The sequence below is a fragment of the Miniopterus schreibersii genome (assembly GCF_964146895.1).
Source record: "Miniopterus schreibersii genome assembly, chromosome: 1".
Taxonomy (NCBI): domain Eukaryota; kingdom Metazoa; phylum Chordata; class Mammalia; order Chiroptera; family Miniopteridae; genus Miniopterus; species Miniopterus schreibersii.
In genome coordinates, this window is record NC_138101.1 from 192,272,144 (window position 1) to 192,298,228 (window position 26,085).

General features: G+C 42.6%; 1 protein-coding gene across 3 annotated transcripts in view; it reads right to left on the reverse strand.

The window, feature by feature from the left end:
* EFCAB11 (EF-hand calcium binding domain 11) overlaps positions 1 to 26,085 on the reverse strand; it is a 108,230-nt gene that overhangs the window by 73,408 nt on the left and 8,737 nt on the right. For all 3 annotated transcript variants that reach the window (XM_081123793.1, XM_081123791.1, XM_081123792.1), the window contains exons 4-5: positions 18,231 to 18,332; positions 17,275 to 17,365 (exon numbers count right to left, since the gene is read on the reverse strand). In XM_081123793.1, coding sequence (XP_080979919.1) covers positions 17,275 to 17,365; positions 18,231 to 18,332 — 193 coding nt within the window. The remainder of the gene's footprint in view (positions 1 to 17,274; positions 17,366 to 18,230; positions 18,333 to 26,085) is intronic.

A 26,085-nucleotide genomic window follows, 5' to 3' on the forward strand; every position in this document is an offset into this window, starting at 1 on the left:
GACTCTCTTGGCAACAGTAATATGGGAGGCCCAGTGGATGTTCCAGATGGCACGTGCATTTTAGAGCAAGAGCCAGCCAGGAGCTTGGGAGAAGGCAGAGTTCTGGTCTTCAAGACAGGGAGCTAGAAAAGGGGAGTTAGGGTTTGGGACAAGCCCGCGTGCTAATCAGGAAAATGCAAGAAGCTGGACGCGCTGAGCTGGGCACACACTGTAGGGATATGGAGAAGATGAGTTTGGGAAGGTGGTCCCTGGGATTAACCCGGAGAGAAGCTACTCTAGGCACATTTAAGCCATTCTCCACACTGCAGTAGAAGACATCAGGAAAACCACAAATCTGATCATGTCGCTTCCCTACTTAACACATCTCGATGGCCTCTCAATGTCCTCAGGAGGAAGTTCAAACTTCTCAACAATTCACAAGGCCCTTCACGACCTGGCCGCTGCCTACCTCTCGGGTCTCATCATTCTGCATTTATCCTTTGGGTGCCACCACCCACCCAGGCAAATGAAAACAAGTGTCTTCAACGGCAGACTAGCGATACCGCACAACTCGGTTACCCAAAGTGCTTTCCTGTTGACCTCTGCAGGGGCGCTCTGTCTAGGCACACTCCCCATCCCTCTGCCTGGCTCCTCCCATCCTTCAGGGCTCACACTGGCGATCAATCTCTCAGCGCCCCCTCCCCAGCCTGCATGAAACATCCTTCCTAATTTCCCACGATGCTTAGAGGTCATCTTGCAGAATTAACTGCCTTGGATTAACTACCTATCTCCCCAGCTAGACTATAAGCTCCTAGAGGGCAGAGCAGTGTCTATTTTGTTTATTGCCAGATATTCCCAGTATCTACAATGCAGTAGATGCTAACAAATATTTGTTACCTTAGCAAGAAAGACATAAGACCAAGGGGAGAAATACACAGGGCAGAGCCCCCTCCTCTAGCAATTGGGGGGCAAAGAGCCGTTAAGTACAAGGTAAGGACCACACATACAATCAGGAGTCCAGGGAGAATGTGGAAACATTACTGAATATCTAGAGAGGGTCTAAATTTCAGGCACAGATTTGAAAGCCACACACAGTGAGTCCAATGTAGTCGCAAGAATACAGATGTCTAATGAGTACCTCACTCTCAGTGTCGAGAGCTTCACTCAGAAGACGTGAAAATCTGATTCTAGAGTTTTTACCTTGTGGGGAGAAGAGGAAAGACAGAGACGGGAGAACCCAAGGATTCAGAAAATACACTATCTCTTTAGAACTGACATGAGCCGAATGATTGGGGGACAGGGAAAGGCCAAGAACTAAATAAATAACTCGGGACACGGAGGTATAACACTGGGATGTGGCAAAAGGGGAACCATCAAGGCTACTTTGTTTTAATCATTAACAAAAGTGCAAGTAGGTCACGTGCTATGCATCAGGCTTGGGGGGAAACAAGACAAATTAATCTAAGGCTACTCACTTTGTGATAGCTTAAAGCAAACAACTTTTAGCAATATTATGAAGCCAGCTAATAAAATAAATAGAAATGGGGTCAAAGGAATTTCAACATGAAAATTTTGGGGGAAAGAACTGCACAAAGCAAAACAGACAAAATAGAAGGCTAACCAAACAAAAACTAAGTCCAATAAATAGGCATTGCTGTGCACCCTGGAGGACGGCCAAGGAGAGTGAATTTCAACAAAGAATGCTTCTGCCACCAGTTGGGAAAACTTCAATTTCAGAAAGGCTGAAGGGAGGCGGGAGGCGGCAGCCGCTGCCAACTGACACGGGGAGCATGGGGAGCAGAGGCAGATCACGTGTCACTTTAGGTGCTGTGGACAAACACCAAGGACCTGCCCCTAGCAAGACGGGATGAGGCAGATACTCCCTCCCCGCCCACCCCGTGCGCCGCCAGCTGTAAGAAACGAGCCCAGGTCATAGAGAAATCTGCAGCACACCTCTCTTCTCAATGTGCAGACAGGAAGACCACTGTAAAGACCTCTAGGCTACCATCCTAGTATCTAAAGCGTAGGGATGGATCCAGTCCCGGTAGCCCAAGTGAAACAAAGCACGGGCAATTATCATGAACCTGGATGCTGGGGACAGGGGCCTGGGCTTTGGTGCTGGCATCACTCTCTGGGTTAGAGCTCATCTCTCTACTCAGTTTTGGCCTGGAGTAGTCATAATAGTAACAGCAGTAATCCTAGTAGCAATAACCGTCACCACCACCAAAAAAGTCTCCCCACCCCCAGGCTCCCCTGCCTGAGCATTTATTCTATGCCAGGCACAGAGCTAAGCCCTTTGCCTGAATTACCCCAGAGAACTCTCCCAACAACCCAAAAAATATTTTTATTGATTTTAGAGAGAGAGAGAGACGAAGAAATAGAAACATCAATGATGAGAGAGTCATTGATTGGCTGCCTCCTGCATGTCCCAGGCTGGGGATCGAACCCGCAACCGGGGCATGTGCCCTGACAGGGAATCGAAGAGATCTCCTGGATCCTAGGTCAACGTTTAACTGCTGAGCCCACCGGCCGGACAACCCATTACTATCTTAATTTTATAGCGGCTCACTCTACAGGTAAGGGAGCCAAGGCAAGAAGAGACACTTTTCAAAGGTTTCACCTCCCATAAGCAAAGAAGCAGAGATTTAGACCCAGACAGTTATTCCAAAACATGCTCTCTTAAACAACAGACTTGACCGGAAACCCAGCAAGGAAGGCAGATAACCAACAAGCACTTATTAATTGTTGGCATGTTATGCAGTACTATGAACTATGCCAGGTGACACTGGGATAAGGTGGATTCTTTAAAAATAATGAGGAAGACTAAGAATTCCTTTCACTTACAGTGTAAAAAATTCTTGAACTTCATTTGCCTTTAAAAAAAAAATGACCCCTACTCTTTAATATTACCATATCTATCCAGCAAATACTTAGGTTGTTCAAACCTCTAAGGTAACTAGCAAAACAAAACAAAAGAGGAGTTGATAAGACATAGCTCAGGGGCTCTTTTTGGTTGGCAGGACCCAAAATAACAGAGTTATTTAGCTCCAAATACTGGGAGACCTGAGAATCTCAAGTACCTTAAAATCTCCTTAGCATAGCATTGCTTTTTGCTCCAACTTTACATTGCTTTCTTTATTGAAATGTCTGTACATTAATATGTGCTTTTTTTTTACATGACCTATTTTCCGATGGGACTGAGGAGGGGGAAAAAAATCACAAGTGCATATTTAAAGCCACAAAAATATTTAAATTCTCCCTATTTTTCTCATATGTTTTTAGTGCTTTCTATGTGCGATAAAAGATAAAAAACTTGTACGCAGGATGAATTGTGATGATGAAAGGACGCTAGGCAGTTGCTTAAGAAGCGAGAACAACAAAGGAATAAACTACTGCAGGCACCGCCAGGACTGGAAGGACACTGCTCTGTGTACTTCATTTCCATGGCAACTGGCAACGGGAAGATGAATGTTTCATAGTCACTCCGCTCTGCAGTGCACGTCTATAAATCAAACTTGCATACAGGGCGCGAGATTTCTGCTGTGGGCTGTACTCAGAGCCGGTTTATTTTCCTGTTACTGTATAATTATGGAAAAGAAGCCCAAAACAATGAGGTCACTTTGAGTCGGGAACAAACTCAGAAATTACCGATACACCTGCAGCCCGGATGCCATTCACCCGGCGAGGAGCGAGGAGCGGGCGAGGCAGAGGCTGAATGAAACCCGCCGGCTCGGGCTGAGGGCGGCCCTCCCCTCAGCTCTCGCTGCGCTGAAATGTGCGTCGCGAGCACCTTAATTAACCGCCTCCGATACAGTCGGAGTTTTCATTCTGATGAAATGATGCTCCGTGTTGAGTAGGAAAGTTTACTGAGGCTGAACAAGCATCCACTTGTTTTTATTTACGCTGAAAATGGCTCATGGTGTGGAAGTCAGGATGCAAAAATAATGCGCGGGCACTAAGCTGGGGGTCAGGGGACCCGGGTTTTGATCCAGCTCTAAGCAGCTGTGTCTCCCTTTTCTGAACTATTCTACAGGAGAGATGGCATCTGTGATTGCTCGAGTCTCGGCCACCACAGGATTCCATGATTCTGGAAACTCTAAATCTCAATGGTCTGAATCTATCAATTGATCTAACCGAAGATGTTAGCTGTGCTGTTCCTCAAAAATATATTCCTTACACTGTTAGACTTTAAATGCTATACTGGCTACAGCATCTAATTAGTAGAGTTTTATGATGTTACTATCTATTGAAGCCTTCTTTGGACTTGTTTCAACCTTCCAAACACAGAATATGCTGTGAAAAAAAATTTTTTAAAAAAAACAGATTTTTTAAGTTCTAAAAAAAATTTTTTACATAAAATCCTACCCTGATTTTTATAATATTATTAAAAAATACATAAATTCAAATGATCTTCCTGTTACACAGATAGGGGCTGTCGATGGATTCCTGCTGAGCGGGAAACGCCTGCTTCTTGGAGCCCGCAGCTCTCAGAGGTGTGCTGAGGCCGCCTGGACTCTCTCTGTGGAACGGTGCTGCTCAGTACAAGGCGTGGGACGAACAAGTGGGTGAACAAACTCGGAGTAATACCTTTGCTACGCCCTTCAGCAACCTTGTATTCCCTTCCTCAGTCTTAAATGTTTAGGCAGATTCAGACCAACACATAAATGTCCCCAGGACAGGCAAATACCCCAAAATCAGTTATGTCCAGGTGTCTCTTTTGTGAGTCTGAATCTTTACAAAATCTGTGTGGAACTTCATAACCTAGGAAAATCTTTTCACTAGCGAAGCATGAGACATTGTCCTAAGGCCCTGCCCAGGCCAGGGGGTATAGTGTGGGCTCAGAAATAACTGAGCCACTGCCCTGGACGGTGTGGCTCAGTTGGTTGGAGCATCGTCTTGCACACAGAAGGGCCATGGGTTCGATTTTCAGTCAGGGCACATTACCCAGGCCAGGTTAAGGGTTCGATCCCTGGTCAGGACACATACGGGAGGCAACTGATCGATGTTTCTCTCTCACATGACATTTCTCTCTCTTCCTCTTCCTTCCTCTCTCTCTAAAATCAACAAAAACATATCCTCAGGTAAGGATTAAAAATAATAAAATAACAGCCATAGTTTCTGCTTCAAACAAGGGAATGGAGGGTAAACAATACTCAAAGAGTACTCTTTATGTTGTGTAATGCTTACACCAACTCTGGGGAGATGTTACTGTTCCCGTTTTACAAGTTGGGAAGACTGAGCTGTAAAGAATTATATAAGAGACTAAGGGACAGTTAGGAAATACGTAGGGAAATTCAAAACCTGCTCTCCCTGACTCCCTGACTGCCTCTCAGGACACATTCAAGCAACAGACCTCTATTGGACTTCTCAGGCACTAAAAAACAAAGGGCTAAAAGGGTTTAACAAACAAACTTAGCCCCTAAAAAGCACACTAGTAGTAAAAGAAAATACAGTAGTACTAACAAGAATCAGTATTTCTTCAGTCTAAACCCGGCACCAGGAATACGTTATTGCCGGCACCCGTTCCTCAGACAGCAGGCTAGAGGCGTTCCCCGGATGGAGCCAGATGCTACACAACGTGCAATACCCAAAATGTGACTAGTATGAGAGCCAATGACATTTTTACAGTTTACTAAAAATGTATTCTGCTGTCCGTCAAAGAGATTTGGTTTGGTTCCTAAGCTCAGAAGATGTAATAATTTGAGCATATATTTTTGGTATTAATTTTTCAAAAACTAATAAGATAACATTTATTAGGAAAGGCTCCAGGTCAACCTCCTCTCCTTCCAATTAATTTCTTATCAGAGTTCTTAGCACCACCAACTGGTGGGAGAGATCTACTACATACTTGCTTGGCTCTCCATCTGCTTTGTTCATTAAGAGGATCATACATTTATTTCACATTTAATTTACAGCAAAGTAATTTATTTCCTTCTCTAAATAAAATTAGAAGTGACTTTCCTTGTCAGTCAAATAAATAATAATCCACTTTGGCTTTTTCACATAAGAAGGTATATTTCGGTTAGTAAGTCATTAGAGAAAACGAAATCTACCCACTAAAGCTAATTTGATTTATGCGACCATAAGCTCACACTCCAAAAAGCAAAGACTAAGAACTATAATGAAAATTAGAAACGAAGAGAGGGAGAGCAAAGTAAATGGTATGGAATACTACGTTAGCCTACAGTATCTATATAAGACATTAATTGGAAATTAAAATGAGGTAATTTCACATTTAAAAATTTTTCAGCTTTTTCTACCAAGATTCCTGACTCAAAGATGGATTCTGCCACCTGAGGTACAGCTATACATTGCCACTTATCCTTTCCTGGTTTAACTGAACCATATCTAACCATGGATAGCAGTACACATACAGCACAACTGAGCCCTGGGGGCTCAAATCTGATCTCTGCACAATAAATCAAGCTGTGAAAATAAGTATTCCTGGAGAAGTCCAATTTTTCCCCCAAACAACCAATTTGTGGATACAAGATGTCTATGAAAAGTACATCCGGCTACTTGTCATGACAAATTTGAAACCAGCAGAACAAATGACACCACACTATAAAAATGTGCAGAAACCTCTACTAGACAATGTGCTGGAGAAAAAGAAAAAGATTCCATCCAGTTAACTGAATTTGACCCCGATGGCAGGGTTCTCTTAACAAGTTTTCTCACAGAGCATAAAACTGCAATAATTTTACGATAGCAGTTAAAATCTCTATACAAATGTGTAGTCAAGTTCATATTTTTTAAAGCCTCTGAGTCTAAATCTGCAACTGAAAACTCAGTAAAGAAAATCTGTAATAGGCCTGGGACAGGCAGTCAGAGGATCAAGGTCAGCAGCAGGGGATCTAAGCAAAAGGATCCAAAAAGGTAGATATAGGGCTGGCCCACAGATCTCAGACATGACACGTGCTGAGAGAGGGAGGGAAACTGACTGTGGTACGTGTGTCTGGGAGAGGGGGGGGCACTGCAGGAAGGAAAGCTCAGTCCAGGTCTCAGACTGGCACAGAGCGGATCCAGAGCCCATTTAAAAGCTCGGGCCCTGCAGGCTCGTCAGAACCGAGGTGAGGCCTTTGGACGCAGGCACGGCCGAGGCCTGGGTTTTGGTGAAGATGAGGCGGGGAAAGCGGTATAAGCGTACGTGGGGCTTAGTCCCAGTTCAGGAGAACAGAGGTGGGGAATGCAGAGGATACAGCAGGGGGAAGAACGATCGGGTCCAGCATGGGGGTCCAGCAGCTGTGATCAGCCCCCAGAAACCGGTCTGGGCTCGTGAGACACGCAGAGGTGAGTGACGGGCAGGAGGGAGGGGTGGGAAAAGGTAAAGGTTGTTAGGCTTAGTGCCTGTCCTGTCTCTCCTGGTGACAGGCAGAGGCGAGGGAAAGAGCAGGAACCAGTAGGCACCACACGAAGTCTGTAGTGCATTTAATTACTGTTTCGCCCTGATTTTCTCCAGCAGCAGGTTGCAACCAAGGGGGGAGACAAGCAGATAATGTGAGCAAGCTGGAAATGATAAAACACAGTGCCGAACTCACAGCAAGTGATGAAAAGGGCGTTCCAAGTGAATCACAGCCTAACCCTGCCTTATGAAGAGACAACCGTGAATTCAGGTTAGCACTCTCCCCCAGTTAAAACGACAAAACTCTACTTATTCATTTTAAATATACTTTGTTTTTCCAGTGTATTTGGCAAAATACTTTGCAACTGTGATAGACTTCCAATGGCAACCTGCATAACACATGGCTTCCCATCAAAGCAACCCCAACTGGGCTGCCTACTAGTTTCATGTGATAAAAATGTGGCACCAGCTTCCTTTCGTAATTCTTGGTGAAGTTTCTTTTGCTTACATTGCAGATAACCAAGTGAAGCCTCAAGTATAACAATCCAAACCAAACCATATGAACAGGGGAGGGTTCATCAGGAGCATCTCTGGGCAGAGAGAACATGCACTGCTTCCTTAAATTTGTGCCAGGCGTGTGGGGATAAAAAGGCATCCCCCTCTCAGGGTGTATATACTGTTAGAAGTGAGAAGGAAACAGAACAGTGATTAAGAGCACAAGCCTGGGAGTGAGCCTGCCTGAGTATGAATCTTGGCTCCCTACTCACCAGCTTGTGACCTTGGGCAAGTCCTTTGACCTCTCCAGGCTTTTTTCTCATCTGTAAAATGGGAACACACAGAGCCTAACCCATGAGGATTCATTCAGCACAGTGTCTGGTACATAGTAGATAATCAGTAAATGTCAGCTGTCAGTGTTATTGAGGCTACTACCATTATTAGATGCATTAATGGGGCAAGTGCTATAGGAGCTCTAAGGAAGAAGAAATACATTCTGTGGGCTGGAATGACCAGGGAAAGTTAAGTGCTAAGGAATTTAGAAATGTGGATGGGGAAGTCAGAGGAAGAGAAGAGAGGGCAGTGAACCTGGCATGAGCAAAAATGCTACAAGAGAAATGAGTCAGGATCAGTAGGAAGCAAGTACATCAGAAGGGTGGAGTAGAAGTTTTGATTTGGGAAATGCTGGGAGACATGCTAAAGAGGACTGCCAGGTCTCTCTGTGTGGGGGCCTTGTAAGTCAGGCTAAGGAATCTAGACTTTATCTGGTAGGCAATGAAGAGCTATTAGAGTCAAGAAGAAACATTAAGAAGTAATGCTAAATTACTCTCATTATCCAAAATTTAACTAGAAGGGTAGCCAGTGATTTTCAAACTTTAATGTGCGTATGGATTGCCCAGGGATCACATTAAAGTAAGCACGTTTGATTCAGTACGTTTGGAGTGAGACCTGAGAGGAGGCATTGCTAGTACGCTCCCTGATCCCTTGCTGCTGGTCTTTGGAGCACTCTTTGAATGACAAGAATGAATCTATTCAAGGGAGCCTGACGGAGGAGAGCGACTGGATGGGAGGCAGGTAGACAAGACATGAGGCAGCAAAGCCACAGGTCAGTACGTCACAGATAAAAACACAGAGCTGGAAATCCTTGGTTCTGCTTTTAGGCTGTGTGTTCGGAAAATAACCCGAACTTTGAAGTGTAACTCTTCATTCTGACCCTATTTTTCTCTTGACACCTAAAACAAGTTAACTTAAATATCTCATATAAAATAGGAATTTATTAAGTACAAGTTTTTTTATTTTACAAACACAACACACAATATCGAAATTTTCTCCCAGAAGTTACCCATCTACCACAAAAGAAAAACATAGGACATGGCTTCCTTTCTCTATGAAGGAAAATGGCATGAATACATTCATGATGTGCGGCTATTAATAACTTCAAGGATGGCTGAAAGCGTTAGCAACATGAGGTCGTAAGAAAGAAACCATGGCAGCCCTTTCTTATGTGACAGTTGGATTAAAAGAAAAACAGCCCTCATGCTATTACAGCGAGAACAGCGTATTCAGCCATATATGCAGATGAGAAATTGGATACATTGGCCATAACACTTGCTATAGTGACATCTCAGAGACTAAACCCTGGGCTGGGTAGCTGTCAAACCCAGTAATTTCCTCCCGAGAGCAGCCTTTGTCACACTGACAGACCACATCTGTATTCATGCTGGGGTAGATTCTGAATAATATCTGTGAGACACAGAGAAAATAAAGGAGACTTCCAGGCCACTCTCCATGATAGATAACCCCATCAGTGAGTTTGGAGCCAGAAGGAGCCTGCCGGATCATGCAAGACGACACCCTCGTTTCTGAGAAGAGAGTGCAGGCCACAGAGGTTCGGGGACTGGTGGGAAGTCAGGCAAGTGGCAGAGCTGAGGCTAGAACTCGAGTCTCCCGATTCCCAGCCCTGGGGCTCACTGCACTTCGTGACCTTAATATGGCGCCAGTGTGGCATTTGGGGAGTAAAACAAAAATACATAAAAAAAGGCATGTTCCCTACAACAGCCATTCATTTGTACGAAATGGAGTCACCTATTCAACACATACGAAACGGCTGTGGGAGCGTGAGGATAAACACCTCGTGTGCCTACTCACGCCAAGCTCACACTCTAACACTGGGAATAACACGTGTATGCCAATAACTATGCACAAGCATGAACAAGAAAGACAGTTATGACAGATGAACAGTTGAAAGCAGAAGCTGGAGTCTGTTTCCTTTTAAGGGGTTGGAAGGGTATAGGGTAGAGCCAGCATTCAAGAAAAATATCTTGAAGGATGAGCAGAATTTGTATCTGAATGGGTTGAACATAAGAGAGCACTACAGTATCTGGATATCCCAAATGTGAAAGGAATGAAAACTGTCCTGGACAACATGAACTAAGTTAACCGAAGAAACGAAAATAACACGTTCGATTTGAACATCTGTATAACGAAGCCATTACTCTCCTCTACGTGTTTTCTGGTCCAGTGTCGGGGCAGATTAATTCCTGCATCACCATTCTAGAGTTTATGCTAGTGAAAGGATTGTCCTCAAATGCAAGGGTATCATTTTTGTCCATGGAGCAAAATGGATTAAGGACCCTCTGAAGAACAAATATTTTCTTAAAATGTTTAGACTATAATTGTTTCTATAGCTGGATTTTTAAAGTACAGTTTTATTCAATATATTACATGTGAAAGCCCCGGAGAGGGAATTCTGAGGTCATCTTGAAAAGCTTACACACATCCTACTCCCCAGAGTGACCACGTGCAAAAGGATAAATAGAAAAGGGGATCTCTGACAATAAAACTCTGAAACAAAACAGTTGAAATAAAAACTAAGGCAGTACCATTGCAAAGGAAATATACAAATTCATGAAATAAAAATTGGACTCTCAAGAAGTCTCCTCCTTAGGCCATTACACTCACACACCACACATAGCTGGTGATGGCTCTGTACGGTTACAAAGAGCCAGATAGGATTTCTAGTCTTTTTTCATACTTTTCTATACACAGGAGCATGTAGATACTTACAGATCAAAAATCACATTCACCAAAGCAGGTCCTCACTATAACAACTATGATTTTGAGAGGTCACATGACTACATGGATAAGAGAATCATTCTGATGCACAATGACTGGGAAATTCTCTTGTTAGAGATTGTCCGAGTAATGACATGTAACGAAGTCAGCTGCCAGCAGAAAGGAACTGTAGGAAGGTAAAGAACGAACGCAGGGAGGAATAATATTTCCAAAGAGACGCTAATGATTTGCAGAGACAAATGCTACCTTAAATCCTCTCCTATAGGCCCCTGGGATCTGTAAGACTCCCTTCCATGCAGCCTAACAGAAGAGTCTCTTGGTTCATTTTACCCAAGCTGGTGGCAATCCTTCCCTTTATAATGGCTGCAATATAGGCATATATGATCTTTCTGCCAAAAGAATGTCAAATATTCTCTTTTAAAACTGTCTAAGCCCCACCCACCCCCATTGACACCTGACACTGAAAACGTATTAGTCAATAAGTCATGATGCTCTTCCTGTCAACCAATTTTTTTAAAAATATGTCTTTGCTGATTTCAGAGAGAGGAAGGGAGAGGGGGAGAGAAACAGAGAAACATCAATGATGAGAGTAATTGGTCAGCTGCCTCCAGCATGCCCCCTACTGGGGATCAAGCCCACAACCCAGGCATGTGCCCTGACGGGGAATCGAACCATCTCCTGGATCCTAGGTTGACGTTCAACCACTGAGCCACGACGGCTGGGCTGTCAACCAATTTTTAATACCCCAAAAAGGAGAAGTGTATGGTCTATGTTTTTTTTGTTACTCCTCACCGGAGGATATTTTTTCCATTGAGTTTTAGAGACAGAGGAAGGAAGGGAGAGAGAGACAAAGAGGAGAGAAAAAGAGAGAAACATCGATGTGAGAGACTCATCGATTGGTTTTCTCCTGCACGCCATGACCAGGGCCGGGGATCGAACCTGTGAGCCAGGTACATGCCCTTGACTGGGAATCAAACCTGTGTCCCTTCCGCGTGTAGGCCAACACTCTCGACCACTGAGCCACACCAGCCAGAGCCTATGTTTTGTTTTCTGACCTTTCGCATGTAACAAGCAGAATGGGATTCCTACCCCAGAAACATGAGCTGTAACTTTAAGCGTCCCCTGTCACGCCTGGAGAGCACTTTGGTGCCTCAGTATTTCCACGTTGCGTTAATGTCTGACAACCCGCCTGCGCACTCAGAACCTAGCGGGCCGGGTCGGGGGTGGGCTCTCCACACATCCACGTTTCCTTCCACGGCTGGGAAGCAGAAGATTCCCAGCGCTTTCCGCCAACTGACAGGCGGTGGGAATGCAAACCTCAGTGCTCACGACGCGATGGAGAAGCCTCTCAGCGCGGAGAAGGGACATGCACGCGGGGAGACGCAGCCACAGAGAGCACAGGGCGCTGCTGGCGGGCAGGGTCAGAGACGGCATCAGCCGGCTCCTGATGGCAGCAGAGGCCAAATCACGAGCGGAAAATGTCCCCAAAATAAAGCAAGACGGGGCCATCGGAGATTAATGCATGAAAATCACACGTAGAGAGAGAAAAATGGGGAGCAAAGCTCCTGACTGCATTTTAATGTCCTCTTTCTTAGTTTATAAGAAGTAAATTAATCCACAAAGTGGAAATTTTACCATTGCTGGGTATTTAGAGTGACAATGGACCAACACTTATTTATTAAGTAACTACAGTGCATAAAGCAATAGGCTGGGAACAGTGGAAGAAGCTGTAGATAAGCTCATAAACCCAAGGAGCTCCCAGTAGTCTACAGAGATAATCCTAAACACTGTATTTTTGTTTACCAGGTAAGTGACTGAACAAAATACACAACCATAGGTACAGTCAAAATTTAGAGAAAAGAGACAAGAATGTTGGATGTAAAGAAAACAGGCTTTATTGAGCAGTACCTTGAAAAGACAGGTCAAACTTGGACAGACGGAGCAGAGGAAGGCACCGCCAGCAAGGGAAACAGAATGAAGTGTAAACACACCTCACACACTCTCAGGAACAAGCACGGGGCCAAGGAAAACACTGGGATTAGGGGCTAATGAAAGATGAGTTTGGAAAGGTGGCCAGATGTTGGACAGCCAGGTTAAATACTTTTAACTTGATCCATTAGAGTCACTGAAGATTTTGAACTTTTTTTAAAAGACAGCACTACAAAGTTTTCAGTAAGTTCCATTAATATTAAAAAGGATTTTTTTGTTTGTTTGTTTTAACCTTTTTGTGCTAGAAACAACCTATTAGCTCACATTAATTCTATTGTATAGAGTATTGTTAGTTCTCATACCTCTTGAACTTCTGCCATTCGTGGCGGGTAGAAGAAAGTTGCTTTAGTTACGCAAACACACTCAGTTATTTTAGAGCACAAACATACAAATCACGACTCTTGGCTCTAAGTGGAAATTATGTTTTAGACACTGAAAGGGACCTCAGATTTTGAAATCCAAATATTAAACATTTTATATCTCAGAATAACAAACGTACCAATTTTTGTTTTTTACACAAGGTATCATCTCTTGGCTTAAGAAAGTAGCCTTGTCCCTCAAAAGCCTTCCTTTAGTAAAAAACTTGCTTTTCTTAACTTATACTTAAAAAGCTAAAATAGCAGCCCCTAAGCAATCACCCATTAAAAATAAAATCTAAAAGATCATTGTTTCTCCCAATAAAGCAAGCACCTCTATAAAACAAGAGTTGAAAATAGATACAGAAAAGCTTAGAGGAGATATAAAATACAGCAAAATAACAAAAGGAAATGAAACATCAGCAGATACAGCTCAAGAAAGAAACGTAGGAGAAAAATAAAACCATAATAGGAGGGGTGCCATACTGGAGGCAGCAGAGGGGAGAACAGGCATCACTGAAGATATACTAAGAGACCTCAGCGAAACAAGCAAATGACACCGAAATTAACAATACATTTAAAGGGACTTCCAACGTAAGCAGTGTTCTTACAGAAAAAAGCAAGTGACGTGAAAATGTTAATGTTCAATCCATGAAGCCCTTTGATTCAAGGAAAATGGCCCAGATGAACATTTCTGAACATAAAAGACACCAGGGGAGATAGTTCTCATGATCCCTATTAGATGGTCAACTTCAGCTAAACAGAAACTATATAGCACGAGGCCTGGAAGTGAGTTCGGAATCCATTTAACTGTAGAAGTTACATTAAAACGCAAGAGGTTATGGTTGCAGAACAGAATGTGACTGTTAGGAACTCTGACGATATACTTAAAAAGACACTGCTTTTGTTCATGATAAAAATCACTAAAGTAGGCATAACCATAGTAGTGAGGCAACAATTCACAAACCATATACAAGTCTCTCGTTTGGTCCTTGGAACGCCCTCAGATTTAATCAGCGACACACCAGTGTTTCTACCACGTTATAAAGTGAAATGTTTCTTTCACGCCTTATGCCCCAAGTCTGTCTTTTTTAATTGCTCACTTTGGTTGTTTGGTTGGTTTTACTGGTGGGCTTTGTTGGTTTAGCTTGTAAAAGGGAAGTGTAATATGGGCAAGGACTTCTGAAAGGGACTGCTCTTGATCTTAGGAGTTGCTCTGGGAAGACTCTGGCAGTCAATGAAGTGAAGATTATGAAAACTTCCGTCATTAAAAGCACAGATGAATCCGCTCCAATTAGAAGCCTCCCTTCTCAGCTGCCTTCTAGTGATCTTCAGACACCACCTTCCTCCTGTGTAACTGTGGACCTGGGAAATGAACTCCATTTGTGCTGGTCAATTAAGACAAACGCCACTCAGGCTTCTCAGAAAGCAAGTGCCTAACCTTAGAAACACTACGTAATTGTGCATCACTGGTTCTCTTTCCTTGTTCCTGAAAACAGCCGCCAAAACAGAGAGGTGTCTGGAAGTTGGACATCTCTGTTTCTTGGGCTACTTCAATTTACACTTGGAGGAGATACTTTTCTCTCCTTTTTTGGTTTCACTACTTCATTGAATACTTATTATGCATCATTTATTCTGGCCTAGGGAAGTAGTGCCATAAAGAAATAATACAAAAGGGAGTTTAAACAGGGCAGGTTCAATGAACTAAAATGCCTTGCTTGGTTGTACACTGCAGTGGTCCCCAAATTGCTTTGATCACATAATCCTGGGAAAGATGAAGTCTATGAGCCTATGAATACATTTATTTATATATGCACATGTGCTACTATGTTACTCACATAATGTGCATTATAAAGCATAATGTAGAAATTCTAAAGAATTAAAGATGCAAATATTTTATTTGTTAATGACAAATGACTTTCTGCTGTCATCAGAAATTATGCATCATATTTATCAAGAACATGACTTAATATACTTTGTTATTTCTGAACATCTCAGTTTAATCCTTTGTGATTGAGCAATTTGTTTTAATACTTGATTTGGATGGCTGTCAGAGACATCTCACGAAGATGTGCAGATATGAATGGAAAAGGGCATCGTGGTGCCGAGTCCCTCGGTTTTTAATTCCATCCTTGAATAAGGAAAAGGTTTAGGGTTGTTTTGTTTTTTTAATGATTACTTTGACATTACTGCTAACTGACATTCAGCAAGTAAATGTCCATCTTTCCTGATATTAGTTGCTCTTGAAAGCTTATGAAAGCTATCAAATTTTTATATTTTAAAAACTGTGTTCTAAAAGCAATGAAACTTTGTAAGATTTTTTTCACCAGATTAAGACATTCTATTTTCAATGTATTAAACATGCAGATGTGAAGGGTTTTAATAGGTGATGCACATAATTTTTTAAAAATCACATTTCCAAATATCCATTTCCAAAAAATGCTCTCTGGGTAGCAAGGGTTTCTTTGGAGAAGCAGGTACTCTCACTCATGGTTAAAACATTACTTCTACCTTGAATGGCTATATTTAAGTGTATTGTTCAAAAACTTCTATGAAGTAGCTCCTCCTGAAACTGCTTAACACATAAAGGTAAGCAAATTTGGACACCTGTCTTTTGGTAAAAGGAAAATAAAGTAACAATTCTTTGTTCTCTTGTTACAACAACCCCTGTGTGGTAGAAATACATTGACATTCATGACACATCTCATCACAGAGTGTGTACAAAAATACTGTTATATTTTAAAGAACCTGCTGTTCCAGAATCAACTAAGCAATGCCGTCCTATGGCACAGTCTGCATGTGCCTTTAACTGCTTTGCTCTCCTTCAGTAGTTTGCTCAACAACTTGCCTGTGAATGATGCAGCAGAAGAATTTCATATATGTCACTGTCAATAACAGTGAGTGCAAATCCTTATTTCAAATAACCTACTTGATCATTTCTAATGGGCAGAGCTGACTGCTGGTCAGATTTCATCAAATTATTTTTATCCCAAATGGGAACACCTGCCAGATGTCCCTCAATAGCCATCCTCTCCTTCAGTATCAGAAACTCAGAGGGCACAAGACCACCCAGAGCAAGGATGACATTTCCCACATGGCCTTGAATGTGAGTTTTGGTCACGGGGACGATGGCCTTAAAAGGAGGGCATATCTTCTTTTTCCTTTCCTCCTACCTGGCTGGAGTTCAAGTGTGATGGCTGAAATTTAAGCAATCCTTGAAGCAGGAGGGAGAAGCCAGGTGTGGGAGCAGCCAAAACAAGAAAGGGGGAACCCAGGTCCTTCGTGAGTACGTTGCCATTGAATCGGCCCTGGACTGCTGTGTTTACGTGAGAGAGGTACACTGCTATCTTTCCTGAGCTGTGCTATCTGGGTTTTCTAGCTCCTGCTGCTGTACTGAGCCCTAATACACCTGGTAACAGGCGACAAAGAGCTGACACCGGTAGTCAGAGAAGAGGCAGCTCCACCACTTTCTCATGTCAGCATATTACCTTCAACCTGCAGTTTCCTAACAGAAGTTGCTTTTAAGCCACTTGCCCATTGTGTCCCAAATAGTTCACAAAGATAACATAACATACTCTTCAAATCTGCTTCATCAGGTGTGCATGCACTGCGTCGAGGGGGCCACTGTTAAGCAACCCAATTCTTCTCTCCAGGCAACTCAAGAACCATGTGCAGCCTGTGTCTGATGCAATGCAGACCATGGGAGAGCACCAACATCCACGTTAAATGCTGAAGCTTCATTGGTTTTGGTCAATTCATAAATACACAAACAAGTCCTGCTTTCTTCCTGTCACTCTCCCACCCCTGCCAAACGCTCTTAGGCACCTCCGTGGTGTGCAAGCACCCACTGCCGAGGGCATCGGTGTCTGAATAGCTGACTATAAATTTCTCTCTTGCAGCATGACCATCTACTATGAGGCGAAAATGTTCACTAGTGAAGAATCAGTATAAGGAGGTGTTCTCCATAAAACCAAAAACTTGTAAAAGCAGATAGTAAATCAAGGGGTTGGGGAGCATGTGGAGATTTTGGTGCCTTACCTGAAAACCTCGAGAATAATCCTTTCTGGTAACTTGGGAGCCACCTGCTTGAATGCTTTTTGGAAATCTTCCAGAGTTAAATACCCACGATCTATTTGAAAACAAAACATAAAACATTTCCTTACCTCTATTAACCCTCTGAACTATTATTTCAGCCATGCAACTTGCATGATACTTTAACATGTTATTAGGAGAAGAGCAGTAGTTTTAGTTGATTTTACATGTTAGGTGATGTGAGATTGTCTCATTGGAAGAATTTAAGAATCCACTCACACTCTCCTCAGTGCAGTCCCAGGTGACCTGGAAGGTCACTTCCAGCCCTGTCATTCGTGGGTTCTCTGAGTCCCAGGGGAAGGACTATAGAGACATACAGTGCAGTAACAGCATTAGGCGTCAAGTCTAAATTGCCAAAACAATTTATTCTTCAAAGTTCACTTTTTTTCTTCTTTCTTGGTATTAGAATTCTATATAATCATATTGAGAGAAAAACCATAACAGCAGCCAAGGTACTGAACCTGGACTCCATGAGTATTTTCATCCTGTGTGAGATGTGTGGGGCATAGGGGGTCTTGGAGTCACTCCTCTAGGCCACGTCCCATGTGGGAAAACAATTCCTCCAGTAATATGCGGGTTAAAGCAGGAGTCGAGGGAGACGTGATATGTCTTCCACACCTCCATAGGTGGCTCATGGCCTATACCTCACGGCCAGCCCTTCTGTTGTCCTGATTATAATCATAAGTACAATTATATAACTGTTAACATTTTTTCATCCATGGTAAATGTCAAGAATTTAAAGTCACCATGGAGAAAAAAATTCACACCAACATCCAAGGTAACAGCTAATGAGGACAGTAAAATAAACCTCCAAGTATATTTATCTGAAGTACTGAGTATACGTTCCCAGTCACAGTCTTTAATAGCAATTTTTAATTTCAAAACACTTTAAAGAGACTTACAGTGCCTGTCGAAAGCTGTGAAGATGTGTCTTATTTCATTCCGATACAGCTGAGCTTCCTTCTTTTTCCTTACAAAGTTTAAAAACTCCTCAAGTGATACACCTACAAGTGGGGGGGAAAATTTTTCTAAAAATGACTGCCTTCCTCTTTAAGAAAAAACAAAACATAAATAAGAATACATATCAACACATTTATCTTAATTTTGGTGGACAGTATTTATTCCTAAAGATCTATGAAGTCAAAAAGACATTCTGCTAAATGCTAAGCAGGCCCAACACTAGCAGCCAATAGCAAAAATAACAGAGGTTCCATTCGCTGGGCATGTCCAAGGGACAAAGGAATGGTGACCTCGCAAAAATGGAACACGCTTTCCTAAAACAGATCTAGCAGACGGACCCCAAACTACATATTAAACAAGGTCTCATAATTTTTCTTTCCTTCTGCTGCTTTGATCCCTTTTTTCCTAGCCAGGTGTCATTACCGCAGGTTTTTTCCCCAACTGGGAGATCGGGGCAAAGAAGTAGTTTCTCAAAAGTCAATACCAATTGCATACCACAGATAAAAGTGGAGAGAATATTCCATAAACAATAGAGCTGGCACCGTCCCCAGCCCCGGGTGCACCAACGACTGTTCTGCAGCCCCTGGCTCTGCTTCCCGCACTTCTCATAATAAAAGAGCCCAGCAGGATCATATGAGGTTGGATACTGTGCTTACAAAGTCTATTAAAATGAATTCTAATGTGATCTTTGTAATAGGTTTAAAGAGCGCAGCCAAGAAGTTAAACATCTTAGTGACCTGAGCCCTAAATATATAAGAAGAGCAGTTCATTTTTATACCTCAGGATTTCCATTAGAAAAAAATGTATCACTGTCTTAAAAATAGCCCCAAATCACACAATAACCACATGCTAATTTCTAAAAACTCACACCCTTTTCCTTTTGGTAAGGTCACACGGAGCTGCATACCCTTCCTAAAATAGTTCCAATGGTAGGGAAAACATAGAAAATAATTTTCTTCAGTTTCCACACATTTTCTTATTTGTAGTTAAAGATTTAGCAACCAAAAAAGTCGCTCTATCTTTATGTGTTGAAATGATTCCTTTACAACTCTTTAGGGCCCACTGTGTGCCGCATGCACTGTGTCAAGCTCTGGAAACAGAGGGGCGATGAGAACACACATGATTCTAGTCCCAAGGGAGCTACTGGTCTAGTGGGAGAAACAGTGATTATACAGTTTCAGTCACAAACACACACATAATTATAAACTGGGGCACATGCAACGAGGGAAAAACAGGAGGTTGTAAGAGTCATAGAAACTCTCCAGCAGGGGAGTCTGGTGAGGAGAGATCTCTTAGAGCGGGTAATATCTACACTAAGGCCTAAATGACGAGAACATCCCAACTGGCTAGAAGATGGGAAGAAGTGGGTTCCTGCCAGTGGAAACAGCAGCTGCCAAGGGTGAGAAGTGAGAGGAATGGAAGAGGCCATTGTGGTTGGGATGTAGTGAGCGAGAGAGCGACACAGGATGGGGTTGGTGAGATGGGCAGGCCCTTGGGGACCACAGGAAATCATTTGGGTTTATTTAAGTTACAATAGGAAGTCAATAAAAAATAAAAGGTTTGAATTGGGAAGTGACATTAACTGATTTAGATGTTTTAAAGATCTTCCTGGCTGTTACCTTGAAAAAGGACTGGGAGAAAGCAACGCGTAAAAAGGGAGACCGGTTAGGAGCCTACTGGCAAGAGACGTGGCTGCTAGGGTGTTGGCAGTGCGAATGGAGGAGAGGAAGGTGTCCAGACATGTTTCACGATAGATGGAGGGTTAGATGAGGCAGGTGAGAAAGAGGGAGACATCAAGAATAACCCCTAGGGTCTGGCTTGAGTACTCAGTGGTTGGAGGAGTCATGTAAGGAGCTGAGAAAGACTTGGGAAAGAGCAGGATTGGGGGCCGAGATGAGAGTGTGATTTGGACTTAAGTGTTCCATGCTTTGGAGACGACCAAGAGCAAAAGTCAGGTAGGCAGGTGGACATACTCTAGGCAACAAGGCCTGTCTCGCAGCACCTACGAGAGTGCTTGGGGTGTGCTGAACACATACGTGCAGTACGGAATTCGCACATGCGGCGATCCCCCCCGAAGTAGTCAGGGTATGTGCTGATGCGGCGTCCCCCTCACCCATTCACTCTCGTGACCAGAGAACGTATTTAAAACTGAAGTCATCATCCCATGTTCCCACAGGATCAAATCCGTAACTTGTTTCATGACCACCAAAAGCTAATCAACTAAATAGCATCTAGGTTAGCTGGAATTGTTGAATAATGTATTCACTGACCATGGCATATCTTAGGGGCCCTTCACAGTCCAGCCCCAGCTACCTCGCTAGCTTCCCTAGCAAATTCCTGATGTCTCCCCAAGACGGTCGGCTCTTTACACCCCCATACTTGTGCATGTGTTGGACACACTGCCTGAAATGTTGGGTCTCCTTGGGAATTTTTACATCTCCCTCCAGATGCAGCAAGGGCTGGCCTCCTCTTTGAAGGCTACCCTGGTTTCTTTCAGCTGAGTCCCTTTTCAGAGACCCAACAGGCCTCTGTCCATACCAGTCATAAGCCCCGACCAGTGTGGCTCAGTTGGTTGGAGCATGGTCCCGTACACCAAAAGGTGGTGGGTTTGATTCCCAGTCGGGGTATGTGCAGGAAGCAACCAATTGATGTTTCTCTTTCTCTCTAAAAATAAAATAATAATAACACAGTCACAGACTCTGTTGGGTCCTGTGGTAATTATTTGGCCGCACGTTTGCCTGAGACATGCTGAGGGAAAGCAGTCTATTGTCCAAATTTTTATCCCCAGTGCTTAGCACATTACCTCACACATAAGTAGGCACTCATTAATGTTTGTTGATTAAGTGAATAAAATAATAGGAAGATATTATTTCTAGTTTTCAGCAAAAAGCATTACAATGTGTTTTAATTGATCTTGTAACTTTGTAAACAAATGTCAAAAAAGTAGGTCAGTTTTTATTCACATAGTTAGCAAAATAAATCATCATTTTAGAAACTACAATTTCTAAATGCATATGATATAGTAAAAAAAAACACAAAATTCAGAGGGAAAGGAAAATGCATGCATAACATTTGCTCTTTACTTATCATTGCATCTGATTTAGGAAAATAATAAGAAAAAAAGCAAAATTCCCTGGTTCAATATGTGATTCACAAAAAAAAAAAAAAAAAAGTACATGAGTACTTTCATATCTTTTAAATTACATATTCAGAAAACTACTTGATATTTGGAGCTATAAAGTAGCCAGGTCTTTATTTCATAATCTTGTGGGATTAAAAGTAGATGTCCTTTAGCTTTTCCTAGGCGAAAATGTGGATTCAACTGTATGCTTATCACCACTTAGAGAGAGAAACAAGCTCATAACACAAATAACTACATATATATATATGTATATATATATAAAATCAAGTTCTATGACACTATTTTCTCACAGGATCATACATCTTATTTTTTTAAGTCAATACTCTAAAAGTCATCAACTAATATTAAACCATGTAAACACACCCTCACTGCCCCCTAACCCCACATGCCCTTAACTTGTTTTAATCTTCTATGGCAACACATTTCCAAATGCAAGCCCCTTCTTTAAAAAGGAGAGGGAACTTGGCATTCAGCTTGGCTGTCACACTGTAGTGGTAAGATCACTTTCAAAGCCAATGCATAGCAGCTTGCTATTCCTGCAGCTCTGAAATGCAAACGCATGGGCTATGCATATAAATTCTTTGGTTAATCTCTTCCCACCCCCAACAATAAAGATTAAAAAAAAAGAAGAAATGAAACGCAAACACATGAATGCAAGTTTTGTGCACCTTGCTGCTCTTTAAATGGCCTAGAAATAGAGGTCTTCCTACTAGCTCCACCTGCTGTTCCAATATTCAAACCCAAAATTACTTCAAGAAGACTTTTAGTAATTCTATTGTCATCAGATTTCATACCCAATGAGACGTGCATTACCTGTGCCCACCCCTGGAGGGAAAGAATACGTTCGAAACATTCTCCTTTCAAACACAATGTTGGGTCTTCTATGTACACTGTTCACTAATCACTTAAATGCACTTGACTGCAGCTACATGAGGATCACAGGTCAGGAACCACAAACCAGTGGCTTATCTGAGTTTATTATTAATCTGTCTACAGAAGGTGTTCAGAAATCTCCTGGGCAGCTGGATTCTATCAGTAGTGTGCAGCCTTTTTTTTTTTTCTTTTAAGCTGTGGCAAAGCCGAATGTGTAGAGGGGTTGAAGACAGAACTATTTGGTTTGGAGCGAGGTGGTCTCCCCACCATTCCCTGGCCAACAGTGCTCCAGGAAGTGCCCACACCGGACCCAGGGCTGAGGATTATGCCTTAGAGACCACGGGACCAATGATCTTTACAAATCCTGCTAGTATATGCTAGTCTCTGCACTTTCCACACCATTGGAAACGTTTCCTTCCATTTTATAAACCACTCTTGGCAGCCCTGGCTGCATAGTTCAGTTGGTTCAAGTGTCATCCCCATACCTCAAGGTTGAGGGTTTGATCTGGGCACATACAAGAAACCACCAATGAATGCATAAGTGGAACAACAAATCGATATTTCTCTCTCAAATCAATCAATAAATAAAAAATTTAAACCACTCTTAGCAAATTGGACACTTTTCATGTTCTATAATGCATATATTTTACTTCCCAAATACATGTGACATAGACACGTCATATAGAGAAACAGATTAGGAAATGTTATCTCTTCTCTTTTTGTTTTTTTTTTTAAAGCAATTTCCTAGGAGGGTGGATATATTCAAAAAGTCCAATGAAACTATATACATATTTTCTCTGAAAATTTCATTACGTATATATATTTTGTGGTTCACAGGTCTAAGCTTCAGGGGTCTGTGCACACAGAGAAATCCTCTTGAAAATGAAGCACTGGTCTGGTTTTGGCCATCACGGGAGCTTAAATTAGAAACTGCAATAAACCTGGGGAGAGTGAAGGAGAAAACAATAAAATTGCCAACATACTTAGACTGTAAGTCTGGCCCTAGACTTAGTAGAAAAGGGAGGGTTCGTGTCCATTTATGCCACATATTAATTTTTCCAGGCATTGAAAATGCCTGAAAATGAGGGTTTAAAAGGTGTACCTTTTTAAAGGTATAATGCAAGCCTTCTCTAGTTTGGGAAATAAACTTCAGATGATAATTTCTGGAGGCCAGGAGGGGGGGAAAAAATAGATAAAATGTGTTCACATAAAATACAGTAAGGACAGAAGGTGAAAGTGGCATCAATGACGTGTTGTCACAGTGAGATGGGTAAGGAAATTCAGAGGACTAATATTTTATTTCATCTTCTTGCATAAGAGTAAAATAAAGAGAAAAGAATCATCTTTAATGGAAGAAATCAAGTTTTACTATATCTTTGGGAGGAAACTGGCAAGGAAGAGTAAAACAGTTTAGGGCAGAATAGAAAAATCTGAACCAACAAACCTAATTTCAATCAAACGCGGACAGGAACTGTTACCTTTTTTTATTACATGCACCTCCTGCTCACGAGCCTTCCAAGGTTCCTTGGTGTTACCAGTGCGAGGTCCTGGTGCCTTATTCTGGAATTTAAAGCTTCAGGACACCTTCTAGGCAAACTGGCCCTCAGCCCCCTTCCCAACTCGCAGCTTCCTCCGGGGGCTTCCCCTGCTGCCGCCACCCGCCCACAGGTGGCACCGTCCGCCGCGCTGGTGCGGGGGGTGAGAGTTTTCCCAGGGTGGGTTCCAGTGACAGCTGAGAGTTTGGGGTATGCAGATCTGAGCGGGGGCAGGGAAGAGGGGGTACCGTAAAATGAGGGACAGGGATCTGGAAGAAGAAATTTCAGCCACTGAGCTGGACGCCGTGCAGAAGAGGGCCTGCGAGAAAGGCCGCAGAAAGACCCCTCCGGAGGAGAAAGTGCCACCCTGGCCTGTTCCATCGCCAGCTGTGGAGAGTGAGGGACAAAGCCCCTTCTCTGTACCGTTAACAAAGTGCCTCAGCCAGGCCCGCGTGGCGGGCAGCGTTTTTGCGGGAGCGGAGTGTGCGGGTAAGTCTCAGTTCAGGCCCAGTCCCGCGGCCTCTCGGGCCCGGGCAGGTGCGGGGCGGGCCAGGAGCAGTTCTCTTCTGTGCTGCCCCCTTTCCAAGTCCCACCCATCCTTCCTCCTCGGCCCGGCGGAAGGGAAGGTGGGCTCCTGTACATTCAGAGGTTTTCTTGTCTAATAGTACACAAGTGACATCTGACCATGAAAGAAGTGACAATTTCTCTTTCACCCTCCCTACCCTGCATTTTTTTTTTTTAACGTCTTTGTTAGGTCAGTGTCTGCGTCTCCTAACTTTTTTCTATTCCTACATTGAAACTTAGCATCCTCTTAAGTGGGCAAAGAAAAATTCAGGGTTGAATATCTGGGTAATACCACAGAATGACCCTAGGATTATGTTTCAAGAAAAGGTAATGTTAATGTGTATGCAGTTTCCTGATTATACAAAAGAACTAAGAAGTCAATTAAAATCTGAAGTGAAATAAAACCTAGTTGTACTGGATATACTGTGGATATAGGTGCTTACAAAGAACTTAAAAGACTAGAAAATGGAAATTTAAATTTGGGTCAAGAATATATTTAATAGTCAACTGCCTGGTTCAAAACAAATCAGACAGGACAGTAATAAATAAAAGCACATGAGCCAACTGGCCATTAACCTTGGCATCCACAAATTACTTTTCAATCGAACTGACGCTGGATAGCATGACTGAGTCAAACAGTCCGTAATCACCTTTATGACAAATCAATCTCTTTGATTTTCCCATCATTCAAAGGTAAAGGTTAAAAGTTCCTAGAAAGCTTTTTCTTTTTAAGCATGAAAGCAAAATAAGTTCACTGCTCTAAAAGGGTAGTAAGTAAGGAAACAGAAAGGAAAACAAAAAAAACAAACTCAATCTAAAATAAAATAAAATAAAATTCTGATGTACTTTGTTCTGGCTTTTTCCTGAAGGCATACTTTATATGGATCTGGGATAACACACATAGCTGTGGGAGGATTCGGTGGGGAAACATTCATGTGGTTTTCAACTGTTATTTGTACAAAATGCTCTACAATATGTCCCCCAATAAAGTCACATCATCTTTGCCCATCACGGAACTGCCTGGACATGTCTGGCATTAGACCCTCGCCTACACTGAAGAAATCTTAAGACACAGGTGCACAAAAGTCACCAACGTATTTATTGAACCGTTTTGCGGACATCAACACCCACTCGTCAGTCTCTCCATCGTGAACATCGCAGAAGAAATATCCCACACCCTGGAAAACTGTCTCTCTAGAAAAGAGCTTCACTGTATGGACCGCCGTACCTGGTTCTGATTCCCTATTTGCTCTGAACACTGGGCAGCTGAGAACCAAATTAGACATCAACATCTACCAACTGCACGGAACCTACCTTCTGTGTGCTGAACCACTCCTGACTTCAGCTCAGTTCCCAAGGGAATGAACACTGGCCTCAACTCTGTCACGATGACTAATAATGACTCACGACACTATTAAAATCAAGGGAAAGTTCTGTTGACTGGTTGAGAGGGTAAGCTTATAGATCAGACCTCCGTGGTCTGCTGCTTACTAGCCAGCTGTGCCACCCTGGGCAAATTACTCAACCTCTCTAAGCTTCAGTATTTTATTTTTAACTTACAAAATAGATATAATCCTCATATCATAAAGTTGTCTTAAAGTTAACAATCCGTACATAATGCTCATCACCGGATGTGGCAGGCATTAGGAAATTGTAGGTATAAGATCTATACTAATAATAATA